General features: G+C 34.2%; 1 protein-coding gene across 1 annotated transcript; it reads left to right on the top strand.

The window, feature by feature from the left end:
- Nucleotides 1-1862: 1862 nt before the first annotated feature.
- LOC128985684 (probable cytochrome P450 49a1) lies at nucleotides 1863-20541 on the top strand. Its single transcript, XM_054405456.1, has 12 exons — nucleotides 1863-1999; nucleotides 4729-4940; nucleotides 6324-6570; nucleotides 7214-7330; nucleotides 8752-8828; nucleotides 13647-13839; nucleotides 14431-14599; nucleotides 15387-15461; nucleotides 16085-16176; nucleotides 16612-16690; nucleotides 17409-17609; nucleotides 20261-20541. The coding sequence occupies exons 2-12, from the start codon at nucleotides 4733-4735 to the stop codon at nucleotides 20366-20368; spliced, it is 1566 nt and encodes a 521-aa protein (XP_054261431.1). The 5' UTR covers nucleotides 1863-1999; nucleotides 4729-4732; the 3' UTR covers nucleotides 20369-20541.

Below are 20541 nucleotides of genomic sequence, written 5' to 3'. Positions count from 1 at the left end.
AAACTTTAAATTTGACACACTTGTGTATTTTAACGTGTTACACAAACATGCAAAATTTCATTTCGTTGACTATAGCCGTTTTAAAATGGCGGCCATCTAAAATCTTTGACCTCAAATTACGTAAAAAACACTAGAGTTACAAAAGAAACACAAGGATAACAAAATGTGGGAAATTGTATGCCAAATTAAATGACACCTAGATCTTAAAGATCGGACAAGAAACAGCTGAGTTATTAATTTTTTAAATAATTAATAATTTCTTTACTGGCTTTTAATTGATATTGTTTATACTTAAAAATCATCTGATCCTTTCTAAATTGTCACAACAATGTAAGACAGCTGGTTGGACAGATGATTTTGAGATGATCACATGATTATTTTGAGTTATTAATTTGTTTAATAATTAATAATTTGTTTACTGGATTTTAATTGTTATTGTCTATTCTTTAAAATCATCTGATCCTTTCTAAATTGTTACAACAATGTAAGACAGCTGGTTTGCCCTAACAACAACATTTAGTTTTTTTACTAGAAGGTAAATGTATTAAGTGTCCTATTTTTACCTTAACTATTGAGATGTGTTTAAGGTTACGTAATGTACTCTGTATCAGATGATTTTAAAGAATAAACAATAACAATTAAAAGCCAGTAAAAAAATTATTAATTATTAAAAAAAAACTATAACTCAGCTGTTTGTTGTTCGATCTTTAAGATCTAGGTGTCATTTGATTTGGCATAAAATTTCCTAAATTTTGTTATTCTTGTATTTTTTTTTGTAACTCTAGTGGTTTTCATGTAATTTGAGGTCAACGATTTTAGATCGCCGCCATTTTGAAACGGCTATAGTCATCGAAATGAAATTTTGCATGTTTGTGTACCACGTTAAAATACACAAGTGTGTCAAATTTAAAGTTTGTACCTTGATTCAAACTCGAGTTATAAGGTTATTTATTAAAAACACATACAGACAGACAGACGGAAAACGAGGCTCCGGCGACCCATGTTTATAATGTAAAATATTCATATATTAACCCAAGGAATAATCCTGTGAATTTTTTCGAGAGAGTTCACAAACACCCTGTATAAAAATAAAGACAATAGACTATTGCACCACTAACCGTTTACCGTTGTCAGTTTACCTCACCATGTGTGAACCAGACCTTGGAATTTGTTAGCACATGGAAGTTATGTAACTCACATACCATTTGTAAAGCTTAAGTTAAGGGGCCATAATTGTAAAGAAAGAGTAAAGGAATTAGCAGCTAAGCCAATCAGAATGCAAAATTTTATTCTGTTTTGCAAAATTAAAATTTATTCACAATATATAAGAATTTGATGAATATTTATATTTACAGGATAAAAAATTTAATGGACAGTAGTATTAAAACAATAAATTTACAGTTAAGTCAGGATTAAACTGCATGATGACAACAATGTGTCGAAAAGTTCGAAGCCCTCTCGTCTGCCGTGCACCCGAAGAGTTTTAAGTGACAGAGTATGTTCCTTTAATTTTTAATTATTCTAACTCCATACCTATATATGGTATGATCCTAAAGAGCATGACTTTATTATACTCGTACTCCTTAGTCCTTACGGAAGTTACTTTTAGCAAATTTCCCAGACCTAGGTATTTAGTTATTACCGTAGGTCTCTAGGTAAGATATGAACGGGAGAGACATAGGCTACTTTAACAACAAAAATCGTACAATTACTTTAGTTTATTCATACAAAAATAAGAAAATTACTCTGGTCCAAAAAGACATCTGATGGACAGTTTATGAGTGGGGGGGGGGGGGGGGGGGGGGGAGATTCAGTGGAGAATGGAGATTGGAGAAGAAAGTAGTTTCCTGCGCGAAGGACGACAGTCTGTCTATGTAGGCCGTCGTGGATCCTGACTGCCTTTCTCTTGTGAGTACGCGCGTACTGAAGTGTGTATTTATCTACCTCTATCATAACAAACATCATCAAGTATTCTAATAACATCTAGTCTTCGATATCAGTAAGTAGAGCCAATCTGCCGATCAAGAGGTGTTGGTAGGCCTTAGTTGTAGTTTTAAGAGTTCAGAGACATTTATAATTACATCAAGAATCCTAATAGCTATATGTGAAAGTGCCACTTTCATAGCGGTCGCAAATCAGAGAATCAACTCTTATCTGTTTCCTCTCGAATACGACTTTAGTTTGTTTAGAAGTAAGAAATTTCCTTACTACTGTATATACAAAAACTGAGATATTTTTTGCCGTTTAAAAGTGTTATGTTGGACGAAAATACTTTAAATTAACTATATCTAACATAACAACTAAATTGAATGTTCTATGAGTGAATTTAAAAACAAAACAGAATAACTTAATCCAAAAACTGTAAATAGAACAAACATTTTCTTTAAAAACGTAATTTTAAAAACTAAGTTATAGTCTGTTCACAAAATGAAAATTCTGTTAATTCTAGAAAAATCTACATATTATTTTCACTTTAGTTATTATCAATTCGTATGAAAAGGTAATAGTAAAGTATGGTTTATTGTCCAGTGTCATTTCAAACGTGTGTGCTCAAAATACAATAAACAATTTATTTAAATCGTTCGAAATAAGACAGTAGAATAAGAAACAGGATTTTATGCTTCATAGAGTAAGATGTTTGGTATTTAAATCGTTGTGATGTTTTAAAATAAACCATATTGAGAATACGTGTATACTCAACGTTTAAATTGTTGTTTAAATTGTAACGAAGGTAACTTGAGGTGCAAAATGTATAGGGTTTTATCCAAATTATAAACAAATCAAGATAACACATCATTTTTTGCAGACGACACTTCAATCAGCGTATCTAGAACATCTCTCATCTCTCTAAAATAGTTGTATCGCTGTAAATAAAACATGTGATTGGAATTTCTTCCATTTATTTTGATTTTATGTTTACATTTCCTTGTTATTTCGTCTCCAACATGGCAACCCATTAAGCCCATGTTAATTTTTTCTTAATTTTAAATTCATTTTTTGTGCTTTATCTCGCCATCAAGCCTATTCCCTATATGCTTTAATGTTCTTAATACTTTATTCTAAAATGGCGACCATACGAATGTAGGTATTTTATGCCAAGTATTATCTGGAATGAGTGTAGGATAAGTGAGTGATCTTGCAGTCTTGTTAGTGACTAAGGTTGACATGAAGGAATTTACTAAAACATAGCCCTTTAAATAAAAAAAAAAAAACAATTTCTCAAAGATTAAAAATCATTACAGTTATCTCACATTAGAAAATGTTTTTGTAAACACAACATTTTTTTAGTTTGATAGGTACCTTTAAAACAAGAAAGTTTCATTTTGGAACATTTATAAATACATCATTTCACACGCTCTGCAGTAAAAAAATAGTATACCGTAAAACATATAAAATATCATCAATACAAATATCTCATAAATAATGTATTTAACATAAAGTTATTTCCAGAACCATTGAATTTGCTGTTATTATGTAGGTAACTTGTCTCGTTTTCAATTTTGTATTCATGACAAACTATTTTGATTCATGTATACACATACACAAAGTGAAAACACATAAAATTACTTGAATGGGTTACAACCACACTTAGTTATATGTTCATTATTGATTTAGTGATAATTCACTGTAGTTACCTTCCTGTCACTAGTGTCAGGCTGGTCGTTGTTGTCTTTGTTCTATCTTGTCACACATTTTTGTTTCTCAACAACTCATCCTCTTTCAGATGGTAATGTCGGTTTGGGCGACTAGTTTGTATTCATTGACTTCTTTATTTACAACTGACCAACAACCATAACCATTATGCATAGCTAGAACAAAGAAACTACAACAATGAATAGCCTGAGGTTGTTAAGAGTACAAAGAATACTGTAATCTGAATTGAGCATTTATTATCAGTGACAATCATGAATTTAACTTAAATTTGTGATTTAAATTTAATTTAATATCATACTGGTAATTAATGCAGATAGTATGGTAAAATAAAATATTGGTTAACATAACAGTAAACACAATAGAAAATTCATCCTGAAACAAAAAGAACCTTTAAAATGGCCTAAGCAGATTCATAAGGATGATAAATAAAGGCTTGATGAGTGTTTAACCTTAGGTTTTACTAAGCCCATCAGCTACTCACATGATTATTTACAATGTTTCTAATCGTGAAGAATAACTTATTTACTACCAAACTTCAAAAGATAAATATTTTCTCTTAATTTCAATCATTTTAGTGACTCTGTTTGATAATTTCATATTTTACATATTTTATTTTTGTTGCACTACCCAATGCCATTGGCAATTTTACAGTTTGTCAATAGAACGGTCTAAAACCTGGTCTTTTTACTATACTCAGTTGCAGTTCACAAAATTTAGGAGGTTTAAAGCAAAGTTCCTCCACTACTTTTTTGCTATAATATGTTGGAGCTGATTGGCGTTTTGGCAAACCTCTCAGCTGTTGAGCTATTAATTGTTTCAAAGGTAGGATCATGTAGAGAGAATATAGATTTCTTCCCCAAAAACCACCTAATTTTTGTGAATGGATTATAGCTTTAATAATGTCAATTTTTAAATATGGCATCATTATTTGAAAAGCAAAATGACAAATTGGATCTAGGTCTGTAATACATCTCTCAGGATTGAACCGGCAGCCTCTAGATTTAAAGGCAAGCACTAAGACGTTGACAACCATTGCGAAAGTGAATCATGTATCACTAATTTTACAATTTACAGAAACATGAAACAAGCGAGCATCTTGAAGAGGATATCAGGAACGTTGCAGCAAGTGGCAAGGTTGAACCAAGTGCAAGTTCGCACAAAGTCGTCAGCTGTGGAGGACCTCTCACTGACTGATGAGTTCACCAGTGCTAGACCTTACGAGGAGATGCCCGGCCCTGCGCCACTGCCGCTGCTGGGCAACAACTGGCGATTCATGCCCTTCATAGGTATGTTACAGCACAAGTTAAAGAGTAGACAACTCTTTAATTTGTGATTACTTAAATAATGGGCTTAATCATTACTGAAGTATAATTCAAGAAATACTTGTAGGTAGCTAAATTGGGAATGTTTTGGGAAAAGGAAGTGTTGGTTCAGTTAACATACCAGTGAATGAAAAGGGTTTACACAAAAAACTCACAAACAATACTGGTTTTTTATCAACCTACTCTAGAAGAAGTCCTGGCAAATATCAGAGTTTTGTTATGTGGGATGTTTCTGTGTATCTTTAAAGCTTCTTAACACCTACCTTTCTCAGGTAAAATATGAGAACTCTATCTACCTAAAAAAACTCACATAAAAATTAGATATGCTTATAAAGATATAGGATAAATTCTTCTTTTTATAAGGTAATTTAATTTGCATAAATAAATCATAACTTTTTTGCCATAAAAGACACAAAAAATAAAAACTAAAAAAAATTTATTTTAAAGATTTTGTATTAACATAAGAATACTAGAACAAAATCTGTAATCACCCAAGATACTAAGTTTAAGGCTCTTTCACACCGCCCAGCGACGTTTCAAACGTCCACTTGTTTGCGCATGACTCATGGACAGGTGATCAGTCAAGTGCAGTTCTCACTCAGTGTTTAAGTCTGTTAGTTCCCGTGCTAAGATGTCTTTTTTGCTAGTTCCTTGGTGTGAGCCCGGATTTACTGTTCCATGGATGGACGAATCAAGTGGTGACAGTGACGATGACTTAGTGTTATTATATTCCTTGGTATTAGCCATGGTATTAGCTTCCATGGTATTAGCCTGGTACAACGCACAAAACACCAGCAACAACAAACAGTAAACACACTGCAGATAACGCGGGGTGCGAATAGTGGCGGGAAGCACCACGTAAGGACGTCCGGGACGTCCAGGAAGCTGGTGTGAAAAGGCCTTTACCACTTAGTTAACACAGCACACTTAGGTGAGATGCAATAAACATTTCCTTATAATTTCCTGTAAACCTCAATTCTGTCAACCAATTTGAAGTGTACATTTTACTTTAAAACATGTTTTGAATTGCCTGTCCTGTGACAGGTTTTTTTAAGTAATTTTTTCTTTTTAGAGCTTTTAATCTTATAGTTAAGATATTTAATTTAAAAACTTTTGTGAGCGTAGTAGGCTTAACTGAATGGGAAAGAGTCCAAACCGGCACAAGAGACACACAAGTACACTATAAGCACAAAACATTCGAATATTTCACTGTCACTGATACCATTTTCAACAAAGGAAAAGATCTTCTCTCTTACAAAATGCTCTCTGTTACATTTCTTAATTTAAGATTTTTATTTAAATTGGAACACGAAACACCCCAATGTTTTACTATGTGTACTTTCTCAGGTAACTACAGTATCGAGCATATAGACCAGGTGTGCCAACAGTTACACAGACAGTACGGTCGTATAGTCAAGTTGGCAGGACTGCTTGGCCGGCCAGACATGGTGTTCCTGTTTGACGCAGACGACATAGAGCGAGTGTTCCGCAGTGAGGAACTGATGCCTCACAGACCGTCCATGCCTTCCCTCAACTACTACAAACATGTCCTGCGCAAGGACTTCTTTGGTGAAGACGCTGGGGTGATAGCTGTGTGAGTTTCAAATGTTCAAGGGCAAGATTTTATAGGTTTCAAATCAAGAAAGTAGTTCTAGATTTAAATTAATACAGATGAGCGGAGGGTGGTAGTTTGCTACTTTTTTAAATGTAAGGAGCCCTGTTGGTTGAAGAGAAGGAAGAGTGGTTGTGATTTATAGTTAACAATGAAAGGCTTTTATTCATCTCATGTTCAGTTTCCACAAGCAGTGAAAACATGAGAAAGTGCTAATTTTGTGATCTTTTATCTTATCTTACTAATATTATAAATGTGAGAGTTTGGGTGTTTGTGAAAATGTCACATGGGCAATCTCGTGAAAACCAATGTGAATAAACCAATTGAGCTTCAATTTTGCATAAATATAAGATGGAATTAGACCTAATTTTATGTTGAAACCCTCCCATGGTTCGCACTGGCACTGGCATTCAAAGTGCCTTTGTCATTAGCATCTAGTTATTCCTATATTTTTCAATCCCTCTCTTTGATTATTGTGTAAGACCATTTCATAATTGTTTCCATCAAATAAATTCATTCTCCACATTCTTTTGCTATCATTTTGGTTCTGGGCCTTGCATTCTCTAGCATTCACTTACTGATATTGTTTTTATGTTGAACTGATGTTTGCGTTTCCACTCCATAGGCATGGAGAACAGTGGTACAGGTTCCGTACCAGAGTACAGCAGCCAATGTTGCAACCAAGAACAGCAAAGCTCTATGTAACTCCTATCGAACAGACCGCTCAAGCATTCATTGACAGGTGAAAAAACTAACTACTTAATGTGTTTCTAACTTATATTGGCTATTCTTGAACCATATACAATAATAATTTTAACTAAAAGGATTATTGCTTTGATATTAAAATTTTGAGTTTGTACGAATTGCACTTATATAACAATTTAATAGAGTGAAAAGTGATAGGTAAATCTTTAAAACAATTCCTTCATGAGAAATTAAGTCTCACTTGAAGATAAGTAAACAGAAAAGTAAGCATTAGCACATTTTCTCGTAATGAATGTGTTTTATAAAAAAAAAATATTAGTTTAGTATTTCGCCATTCAAAGACAGAGAGAGACTACCTCTTCTTCCTCCCTTCCTCATCTAATCAAGTGGTCAATGGTCGGCACTTTGATAACAACACTGTGACAACAAGTCTCCAATGTAGCAAACAAGTCTTTTCCAAGAAAATGGATGATTTGAATGTTTCCATCCACCTTATACAAACTTGACCTCTGTGGCTTGTTCATAACAGAAAACACCATGAAGTCATCGTCAAGTAATGGACCAGAGAAGACTTGTTCTTGGCAAATTATGAGGTAACTTACAACAATTTGAATGAGAGACCAGAGTATAGGGAACTAATTTTGTACTCTGATGAAGAACAATTCAAATTTATTGGTGCAAGAATGCATAATGAGAAGAAAATCAACAGTCTGTTAAACGTGTGGGAAAAGAAAATTCTACAGTTTCTTAGTAATATCGGATTTTGGAAGAGCTTTTGGAGAGGATAAGAATGTGATGCCACTACCCAAGGGCATGAGCCTGGAAATTTGCTCTTAATTTCCCCAAACCTGTGGTGGAAGTGTTCAGTCCCATCTAACACTGAGGAACTCATCAAAGCTATACACAGCATAGATAATTGTGCTTCAAGTGATGATGGTGCTTAATTGAGTGAATATAGTCAGTCTGCCTCCAGAAGCCCACACATTTTAATGTTTTCCTTAAATGGAAGATAAGGGAGCAGTCAAACAAGTGAGAAGACAGTCCACAAGGCTTTAGCACTGTTGGTGGATAACACTCCAAGGTCAGAAGAGAAGATGCTAATAGGAGGACACTTGGGCAGATGCTGCCTGCCTTCAAAAATGGCTATCTAGTGCAGGCCGAAGTAGAGCTTGATGAACAAAGAGGAACATTGTACAGAAGGTGAGGTCTGTGCCGCTTGCTTAGACACTACAGCCTTGCGCCTCTACCCTCTTCCTCAGGTAGTAGGTTTGAACACAGCCATCAAAATCAACAGGGGACTTCACTATGACAAGTGAAACGCTGCAAGAGCAAGTGAAAAATTTGATTTCAACAATAACAAATAATTTTTGACATATCACACTGAAGTGTAGTCTGTTTTTAATGGTAAATTTTTATATTTAGTTTTTACAAGGCTACTATAAGAACATTCTTTTTCAGGATTCGAACGATAAGAGATTCATCCATGGAAATGCCTGATGATTTTTTAAATGAGATTCACAAATGGTCATTAGAATGTAAGTATAAATCACTGAGCATAACATTATTCAATATGTTGACTAATGTCATAGAATAACCAACACAAGTAAGTAGACTTCTCATACTGACTTACTTACTGCCGTGGCTCTTGGTACCTAAGGTAATACTTTGCCTCGCCAACACATTGCCTCCAGATTTTTCTATCCATTGCCTCTTCTTCCCTTCTTCCCAGTCTTCTTAGGTCTTTTCTAATCTGGTCTCGCCATCTCAACTTGGGCCTTCCTGGTGGTCTTCTGCCCTCCAGATTGTTCAAAAGGATGTTCTTGACTAGGGAGTCATCCTCTTTCCTTAGTAAATGGCCAGCCCATCTCATTCTCCTACCTCTCACCTCGGCCAGTATGTACTGCCCATATATAATTGCCTCAACTCCGCATTGTGTTTTATCCTCTACTCTCCATCTTCAAAGGTTGAACCATATATTTTTCTCAATATTTTGTTCTCAAATACTATCAAACGTTTTTCTGTTTTTTTTCTTAACACCCAATTTTCTGAGCCGTATAACAGAACTGGTCTTATAATGGTTTTATATATACAGAGTTTTGTTTTGTGTGATAGTATTCGATAGCTTAATATCTTCTTCATTATTATTCGTCAGTATTACTCCCAAATAAGTGAAGTTGTTTACTTTTTTAAAGTCGTACCCTTCTATTTCTATATTGTTGTCATTGTTTATTTGGGTTGCTCTCCCACACTCCATTAATTTAGTTTTCCCTTCATTTATTCTTGAACCAACTTTCTGTGTATGGTTTAGGAGTTTTGTGACCAGCACTTTCAGCTCTTCTTTACTCTCCGCTATAATTGCAACATCATCTGCAAATGCAAGGACGTTTATTTTGGTCCCTGTTGTAATTCCAGCTTCTGTTTGTCTTACTTCTTGTAGTGCTTCCTCTAAAGCTAAATTAAATAGCAATGGGGACAAACCATCAAACTTTTCTGAGATTTCGCCATTTATCTTACCTTACACCTAGATTCTGATATGCTTGATTTTGATAAGTTTATTAATTTTTTGGGTATTCCATACTTTTCCATAATCTTCCAGAGTCGTCTTCTACTAATCGAGTCATATGCTTTGGAGAAATCGATAAAAAGGCAGAGAAAGGGTTTATTGAATTCATAGTATTTGGCAATTGCCTCCTTCAGTATGAATATTTGATCGGTAGTTGATCTACCTCTTGTGAAGCCTGCTTGATGTTCACCTATAATATTTTATGTATACTCCTCCAATCTTTTTTGTAAAATCTTTGATAGTATTTTGTAGGTGCAGTTGAGGAGAGAAATACCTCTGTAGTTGGTGTACTCTTTTTTGTCACCTTGCTTATGAATAGGAATGACTATCGCTTCCTTCCATTCGTTTGGAATAACTTTTTTTCCCAAATATTCAGAAGCAATTTGTGAATCTCCTTCGTTAGTCTTGCCCCTCTTGCCTTAATCAATTCTGATGATACTGAATCCTCTCCTGGAGCTTTATTATTTTTTAATTCCTTGATTGCGTTTTCTACTTCTTGTACTGTTGGGTCTGGAACCATTGGTTCCACATTTTGAATTTGATACACTTCCTCGGTTTCCTCTTCCTCTTCTTCTAATTCTTCTACATTCGAGAGATCTTTAAAATACTCTTGCCATCCTTGTATCCCTTCTTTGCTCTGTATCACTAGTTTCCCAGATTTTTTTTTAATTCCATATGGCATTGGGCTATAACCCTTTCTGAAAAATCTTACCGATCGATAAAAGTCTCTGCTATTGTTTGCCGTCCGATCTTGTTCCGCCTTCTCTAGGATTTTGTTCACCCATTCTCTCATACCATTGTAAATTTTGAAGCTCGTTTTTTGTATCTAGTTCATGTCCAGTGACACTGATCGTTAGTGTTGACAAAATTTTGTTTCTATTATTTTAGGGTTAATTTCATGATTTGTGCTTTACTGTTTGGTTATATAACTAGGGAACGAGTTATTGTTGATTATTATATCGTTTTATTTGGTTGAACGAGGTTTTTAATGACTGTAACAACAAGAAACAAATTGTAAACAAAACACAACCTCCTATAGTGCACCAGACAGAACTAACAATAAAATTTGCTTCGGCTGTTCCAGAAGGATGAGAAACCTACTAAGGCCTTTTTTTCTGCCGACTATTTTGTCATAGTCAGGAGTCAAAGTCGGCCCCATGGTGGTAAATCTGAGCGTGCACATGGGCCGACTGCAGGCAGACAGTCTGGGCATTTTGGGGCTGACCGATTTTCCTGCCGACTCCTCCCCGACTCAACTGTCGTGTCGTATTGATAAAGGCATAGAGACAAGTTTGATCGCGCACACTGACGACTAAAAAGTCTGTCAGTCTGACAAGAGTTTAGTTGTGTGTGCAACGCAGACATTCAAGTGCAAATGGCTGCGACAGGTGAAAGTGTTTTGCGAGACAAAAAAGTTGATAAACTTATTGATGAAGTGGAGGCCCGGCCCCCTCTTTACAAAAGTCTTTGAAAAGAGTATTCAGACATAATATTAAAAACTACCAACACTTATTCGAGAGTACATGAAAAATTTGTCCGCATATTTCCTCAAATCCGAGTATAAGAGGTAAAACTGGTCTTCCAAGGCTCACTGACTATAAATTGGATGGACCCAGTATTTTCTTTTACGTTTTCTTGCACAAAATCTGGTCAATAACGTATATATGACAGCGGTTTCTGTCATATTCATCCTTATGACTTTCTAAAGACGACTAAACAGTTGTGGCGTGTGCGTGTGCACAGTCAACGACCAAACAGTCTTGACGACTTTCCGACTGTCCACCCTACTCCAGCCAGACAGTCGACCCACAAAAAGTCTCTCGTGTGCGCTAGGCTAAGGGAGTATGTTTTATCTATGCTAATGCCAATAACAAAATTCAATACTATAGTCCTCTTGTTTTAAATATAGAGAAAGAATTAAAAACAAACCTTCAACAAATCAACAATGTATCTTGGATTTTTATAATTTGTCAAGAAAATTTAATCTAGAATAAATCAAAGTGAAATATTTGTTCTGAATTCTAGGTACTTTTTACAGTTGAGCGATAAAAATAATATTTTTTTGTTACCTATATATAGGGGAGTCGCTACTCAAATTAGTGAAAAATCTTCAAAAATTCAAAATTTTGTTTTTGTTCCTAAATTATTATATATATCTTTTTACATAATAAAAACCACCCAAAATCATTTTTACATACATGTACCTAGGGGAAAAAAAATAAAACAAACTGTTTTACGGTGCGACAAAGACAAGTAGGCTAATGTAACCAAAGGCTTATAAAAAGGTATGTGCATATGTTATTCACAACTTAGCCCTAAATAAATTGTAGTTTATAGCTTTTTGAATTCTTATTTGTTTGTTACCATGGCATTGTAAAAAAAAATTACCAAAAATGGTTTTTTATTAAAAAATGCTAATTATTTTGTATAGTAAAACACATTTGCCGGAAATCTTCTGTTTCCCGAAGGTTGTGTTTTTCCATGTTTCAGCCTAAAAACTTTTATATTCCAAAAAAACTACTTGAGCCACAGTTCTGAAATTTTGTACACACCTTTTGCATATAAAAACCTAAAAGAACACGTATTTTGAATCCATTTGGTAAAATTGTTTTTATATATAAATTAACAAAAAATTTTAAAAAATTAAAAAATATTTTAAGAATATTTTTTAATTTTTTTAAATTTTTACTATACTATACTATACTATTGTCGCACCGTAAAACAGTTTGTTTTATTTTTTTTTCTCCTAGGTACATGTATGTAAAAATGATTTTGGGTGGTTTTTATTATGTAAAAAGATATATATAATAATTTAGGAACAAAAACAAAATTTTGAATTTTTGAAGATTTTTCACTAATTTGAGTAGCGACTCCCCTATATATAGGTAACAAAAAAATATTATTTTTATCGCTCAACTGTAAAAAGTACCTAGAATTCAGAACAAAAATTTCACTTTGATTTATTCTAGATTAAATTTTCTTGACTTTTTTTTAAATAACAGCAAATTTTAAGAATTTGCTGTTATTTAAAAAAAAGTAAATGTTTCTGTAATACAATAAAAATTCGTGATATTAAAGTAAATTTAATGCTGAACAAAAGTATACAATTTCCATTTGTGTAAGGTTTATGGTTTTCTTTAAATATCAATTTTAAAAATGTTCCGAAAAAACAATAAAACCCATTTTTAGGGCACATAAAAAAATATATTTTTTATTAAATTTTTTTTTTGTTTTAGGTCTTTTTTAAGTATAAAAGCCTGATACAATGTAAAAATTAGTTAAAATAACAATTTTAGCGATTTCAGTAGCGACTCCCCAGACATTTTAATACCATTCATTTATTTAAGAAATCAATGTTTAGAAGATCCCAAACATAAATACTGGATCTTAGAAACTAGATAGAACCCCCATTGGTGGGTCAGTGACTCAGTAGGGGGTGCGATGGACTTTGAATTTATAACAGCAAAGTTAAGGGTTCGGATCCTAGTACTTGCCATTGATTTTTACCAGTAAAGCCCCCCTTGTACTTTATACTATATCGACTCATCCCTTGCTTTGCTGGATACATGCCTCTGAGGACGGGCAAATGCTACATCAAAAGAGAGGCCACCATCCTCTTAAAAAGTTGCCTACTCATCATTAGTTACTAACTACAACGTTTTGATATAAATCATTGACTGTAAATTAGTCTTGACAGCTCAAATGGATTAAGAATTTGAAAAATACCTAGGTTGTAGCCATAGCCCAAGTAGTTTCAGAATATATCTTCAACATGCTTAATATGTTGTAGCCATAGCTCAAGTGGCTCTAGACACCCGACTAGGCTGCCTTGACGATTGTTCACCCGAGACTCAGTCTCTCATAGACGCAGTCAACACATTCTTCCACAATGTCGGTGTGTTGGAACTCAAGGTCCCGTTCTGGCGACTATTCAACACTCCCACCTGGCGCAAGTACATTGGAGCTCTTGACACTATAACCAGGTAAATAACATCTTTGTCTTTATCACCTCAATCTAGCACATTGAAAGTCTTAAAATACAATAAAAAATAAAGATTAATAAACTTATTTATGTAGAGGCGAACTAGTCATCCGAAGGATAGATAAAGAGTTTTATTGTGCATAATTGATAAATCAATTACATTATTCCACTAAGTCTAAGTTCTTGACTGTTGGTAGAGCTAGATATTCCATCCCCAAGTTAAAGCTGTTGCCAGTTATTGTTAGATCAAAATAGACGTTGTTGAATTGAGCCATCCTCAGATTGCGCTGATGTAAGTTACTTATTTCTGTCAAATAAAGCCGTTTTTTTAACCAAATCAAACTGATGACAGGCTATGATAGTATCTTTTACATTACATCAACTATCTCAATAACAAAAAATAAGGTACAGTAGGATATATAATTTTACTGAGTCATTCAACTAGGTTATTTTGAAATTTTAAAAAATTTGCAAGAGCTGGTCCAAATGTGATGTATTTTTCAGTATCCAAAAGTGTGTGGTAAAGTGTTAGAGCAGGTAGTAAACAAAACAACAATGATAGTATAGATGTGTTGCACTCTCTGTTCCTCAGTATCACAATGAAACACATCTCCGCAGCACTAGAGAGGTTGCAGCAAGGCAAGGGTGGGGAGTGCACAGCACAGTCATCATTACTAGAGAGAGTGTTGACCCAGGAACCTGTCAACCCTCGACTGGCTTGTATTCTGGCAATGGACATGTTCCTGGTGGGCATTGACACGGTCAGTATCAATATCATTACTTTAAGATAGCGTCACACACTTTGGTGGGTATTTTAAGCTAAATATGGATGCAAGGTGAGTGCAGAGACACAAAAGCTGTGTAAAAGGTGCAGGGAGACATCTTGGTGATATGGGGTATAAAATTAAACTTTGCTATTTGATGTGGGATAGTGAAAATAACTAACAAAACAAACATTCAATTACATCAGAATAAAACTAAACAAAAGCTATGGCATGTGCTGCAACATAAGAGTTACAGTAAGAATCTAGTCAGGTATAATACTCTTGGACTTTGATCCATAGAGTGCTGTTAGTGTGGTAGACAATTAGGTCTACCACTGGCCGAGTGGTGAATACCTCTTGGATCCGGTTAACCGGTTGGGTGTTTCTTTGAGAGTTTCACCTTACATCTAGCGTTTACTACTTTTCACAAATCCTTACTGTGTGTAAACCTCAACTTCAACAAATATTTGTTTGAACGTTCAATCGATGATGTTGTGAATTGCTCCTTTTATAACTAGGAAACTTTTCTTTCAAATCAACATGGTTATTTCTTATTTTTGCAATTAACTGTTATAAGTTTTCAGTTTAATGTGTAGATTTCAGAGCTAAATTTTATAGACTGGAAGGACTAAAATGCCCACTATTTCAAATAAAAATAATAATAATGTTAATTTATTTTTCTTACAGGTTATATATTTTCATTCCTTTTAATTTTAAAACTGCATTCGTTACCATTTACATTGGTCAAACAAATTGTAATGTCCTAAAGTTTTACTGTTCCCAGACTTCAGCAGCAGTGGCATCCATATTGTACCAGCTGAGTCAACACCCAGAAAAGCAGGAGATTCTGCACAATGAGGTATATTATGATAGCACCATTTATTCAGTATAAATAATTATCAATATTTTCCTATGCTTGGATATCATATAACTTGAATAAGTGTTCTCAGATATATGTACAGCTTTCCCCAAGAATTCACTTTGTCTTTGGTATTGAAGAATATTTAATAATTACAAATGCCTGATGTATGAGAATAGTCCTACACTATTGTAAAAAATATCTAAAAAATAAATACAATTGAAGGATTTATTTAGTTTTTTTCTTCTATTTATGCTTTGATTGATCTGATCTTATGTTAAGGTTGAATAAGAATATACTGTAATAGTTTTAATATTATTACTTACTAATATGACTAATTATACTGTTACAAATAATAGTTGTAAGTGTCATTATTTCTTTTTACTGAGTTATTATTTATTTTTGAGCTTAAGATACTAATGTTTTAATAATTCATTTTTACTGCAAACAACTTTTAAATGAACTTAGTTGGGCTCTTCTTCCCTTCAAACAGACAAGTACCTATAGTCTTGTGAGGAATAGTCAATAGATTTCTATAATTTTGTAAATTGATGTATTAGATTTTGGAAACATGTAGCCTGTACCTGATGACCTGTTCCTATAATGGTTTATCCCTGGTCTAGGTGAGCCAAGTGCTGACATCTGGGGAGCCTCTCACCTCACAACGTCTGGACCAGATGTCTTACCTGCGAGCTGTCATCAAGGAAACTCTTAGGTAATCACTGACCTGATGGTATATCGTATCTTATACAATACGAAACACTGTTTGCTACAGCAAATCAATATCTAAAAGTTTCTGTCTTGGACTAAGGTGTAAAAGGACAGGTTCAATTCCCAGTATATCAACAAAATTTCATGAGTTTGGATCACTTTCACTTAAATTTGTTCGCAATTCTTGCCCACAAAATACTTCTGGTGTGGAAACTAATAGATAATAAAAAGCTGTATGAAAGTGAAGGGGTTCATCGAAAACCATTTTTCAAATACCAATGAATAGATTGTAATTAAATTTCTAACACAGAGCCTATAGATGCATATAAAGATATCAATTTCTTGGAATCGTACACAAAGGGTTTATTACCCCTGTAGACCTTCAGAATTTCTAATACTAAAAAAAATAAAATAACTCATTATTCCAAATTAATTTCAGAATGTATCCAGTAGTGATCGGCAATGGTAGATGCATGACCAAAGACTCTGTCATTGCTGGCTATCAAATACCAAAAGGGGTAAGTTTGTCATACGGTATCAAATTTATTAAAAGAGTCAGTGGCGACGTGGCCAATATATGGAATATATTTTGAGGGGGGAACCAAGATTAATGTAAGGTTAGGTTGTGGGTACTTTATCTCAGTTTTGCTGCTTAACTAGAGTTAATTTGCGCTGAATGCCACTTATTTTACTTTACCGAGATCACGCTTCTTTATTGTTGACATCAAATCATAAAAAAATATATCTATTATATGGTACTTATTTTTGTCTTCATATTCATTATTTTTGGGGCTCCTGGGTGGGCCCTTATATTTGCCCCTTATTGAAGTGTATCATATTTTTATCAGAAAAACATGTATTTTATTTTAGTGAATTTCCCATTTAGGGAATAATGCTATTACTGTAGGCGGGACCGATTCACTTTTTAATTTCTAAATTCCCAGAGGTCAAAAACATCATTTGTTCAAATTTGCACTTAGAGAAAAATGGAATATTGTATTTTCATGTTCATTATTTGAAGGACAACTATTTTTATTTTAAGGTAAAATAGATAGATTTTTCCAATCCCTAAGTGTGTTAACTAAACTGTTAAGGTCTCCTTACCTCCTGAAACTTAGTGTGGTTTAAAGGAATTATCGATAAGAAATTTCCATCAACTTTACGGTACCTCTTCAGAAACATCCAGCTCGTGTTTTTTGAACAGAAACTTTTAGTAAAAAATTCTACTGTTTTCAGACCCAAATAGTTTTCCAACACTATGTGATCAGCAATTCTGAGGAATATTTTTCTGAGCCACACAAGTTTATCCCTGAGAGATGGTTGAAGTGTAGCAGGGAGCAACATCACCCATTTGCATCGCTGCCCTTCGGCTACGGTCGTAGGATGTGCCTCGGCAGACGCTTTGCAGAGTTGGAGATACAAACTCTGGTTGCTAAGGTGACTGACATGGTTAAAATCTTTGTTAACATAAGCAACTCAATTATTAGTAGCTTTACTTCGTTCACAATATTTAGGCGGTTTGAAGGGAAGTTCCCCCAACCACTTTTTTTGTATTTAATGTATGTTGCCCAATCAGCAGCTGAGCTATTTTTTACGGTAAGGGTCAATGGTCAAGTGGAGGGGATAAATTTCTTCCCCTAAAACCGCCTAAATATTGTGAACGAATATACTACATTGCATTGATTAAATCATTCTACTCATGGAGACTAAATGCAGGCAGTCAAAGCAAAACGTAGCTGTTCCGTGTTCCTGTAAATAAGCCACTTATCTATATATATAATTCTGTAAGACCAGATTTTTACCAGAAAATTGTGGACGTCTGGTAAGTGGCAGAAAAGTGGGAGACGTCTTAATTTAAAGGTCTTGACCCCAGGGACTCGGGAAAAATAGCAGAATTCCCATAAAGTTACCAAAAAACGAGATACAACGTAAACTATCCACCATAATAAATGCATAGGGACTGAAAAACGTCTGCATTCTATCAGCTGTTATTTATTTGCAATGTTTAAATTTATTCTGAAAGTCAATGTTGTTAAATAATGTTTCAAAATGAAATGTATTCGTTTAATTTTTTCCCCGTTTTTATAATGAGTGAAGTAACTAGACAGGGTAGGGGAACACCTACAAGACGTAGAAGAGTATCCAGGAATTCAACTGACACAAGAAATGCTGAAAGAGAACGTCATTTAAGGCCTAACTATAAAAGAAATCCACAAGCTGGTTAACAACCAGCCTTCAGAAGAACGCTGGAAAATGAGTTGAGTGTTGCTTCTCACAATCTAGGTCCTCTTAACAGCACTTGCATGCATTGTAGCGCATTTAACTTCGCAGTGGAGGCCAAAAATGGACATTTCAACGCATTTTGCCACAATGGACTCATTAACGTGCCACAACCAAAAAAATGACGAACTAAAAGAACTGTTTTTACATGATTCTAACTACATAAAGAACATGAGGCAATACAACAGTGCAATGGCCTTTGCGTCGCTTTCCGCTACACAAAATGGACCTTACTGTTTTTAAATTCAGGGACAAATTCATAGATATATTTCTGACTTACTACAGCGAAATGGGGAGTTGGCTTCATGGGCAATTGTATTTCATTGACACATCAGAAGCAACTAATATACGACTCCAGCGGAAGGAAAACCAAGATATAAAACAGGAAACACTGTTAATTTAATTAAAGTAACATAACATTTATAATTTTAAAAACATATTTCAAGTATTTGTCTTTTTATATAGTTTTTTTTTGTCTAAATTAGGGGCTATTAGGGGCCCCTACAGGCCCATAGTTAAAATTATTTTAAATAACTATGCCTACTGTAGTCAAACACTAAAATATTGTAATACATAGGCTATATAACTGGGTCGCCAAAATTGTACCCCCCACTGATCGTTGATGTCATTTTAGAGGGGGTACAATTCCCCCAGTACACTTTGATTTTAACGAAATCTAATCTATTTAATGTGGGCAAGTGATTAGTGAACCGGATAGTTGTATTAAAAATTAAAAAGAGCAGGAGATTTACTGCCCGGAATTGTAACCCCTGTCAGAAAACCAAATGTGTAGAGGGTGGAATTGTACCCCCCTGTAACCTGTATACCTCTTGGAGAGGTAGCGTGGCTTGTGTACGGGCTGGAGTTGTTCCCCTCCCTGTAACTGTAAAGTAAAGTAACTGTAAGTAACAAAGTAACATCTTCAATAGTCTTTCAATAAACTTAAGTGGTAGGCCTATCATTAAGACTAAATAGTAGTGAATTCCTTCTGAAGTGATGACATATGTTGGAGTGATTTTTAAGCTTGTACAAAAAATAGTGATTGTTCTAAGGAAATATAATTGTGAAAGGATTGCCCAAAGATTTTGCTTTACTACTTTAGTTAGCCTTGGACAATAAGGATACTTTAGTAATTATTTTTATCATTGTTATTTAATAAAACATTTTCTCAAAGTTGACCTCATACGCGTAAAAATTTTGAAAATTCGTAGGAAAAAGCCCTAAGTCAATTTCAAAACGTCGTAAGTACGCCTACATGATACAATATAGAATTCCTGATTATATACTTTGCCTGAGACAACCTCCCCAATCGACAAGTTTTAGGGTGATATGATGGACGATATCGTAACGCACAAGAGACTAACAGATATGACAGACGACATAGGCCTACATTGGATTTAATTTATTTCAGTTTGAAAAAAATCACATACAGTATAGGAATTAATTACTACACATCCATTTTAATTTCAGTGCGTGAAGAGGTTGGAATCAAATAGTAGGGAGAGGGGTTAAAATTCCAGGGGGCTACAATTCTGGCCTGTACAGTTTTTTAGATGCCGATGGATTTAATCGAACCACTCGTCCATAACAATATCAAGGGGGTTAATAATAATTAATAAGGGGGTTACAATTCCAGCCCGTATGTGCTTTTTTGTTGAGAAAATGAAACGTCATCGTGACATCACTAAGCTGTACAATTCCGCCACCCCATATAAATGTCACCGCCCTGGTGGTTAAATATCACTATAGCTGTTTTTTTTTTACATTTGATGATTCCATAAATTAAGTCTTAAAATTCTTGTTTTCAGATGGTTCAAGCATTCAAGATGGAATATCACTATGACAAGCTAAGCTACAGCATACATCCAATGTACATGCCTGATGGACCTCTCAGATTCAAGATGGTGGATCGTTAATCATTCTGTGATAAATTTTAGTTTATATTAAGTCAAATTGTACCAATACGTAGAAAAATTATTGAATCTATTTGTATATTGTTATAAAGTATACTTTTACATAATATAATACGATAAATGTCATTTGACAACAAAATTGTTTTCATAATCAATAAATTCTTGCCAAAGTATAA

The sequence above is a fragment of the Macrosteles quadrilineatus genome, unplaced genomic scaffold (assembly GCF_028750875.1).
Source record: "Macrosteles quadrilineatus isolate MER2022 unplaced genomic scaffold, UCM_ALF_1.0 Scaffold_2__2_contigs__length_208266976, whole genome shotgun sequence".
In the NCBI taxonomy this organism is placed as follows: domain Eukaryota; kingdom Metazoa; phylum Arthropoda; class Insecta; order Hemiptera; family Cicadellidae; genus Macrosteles; species Macrosteles quadrilineatus.
Note: the sequence above shows the minus strand (reverse complement) of the source record. Positions and strands in the feature narration are given on the sequence as shown.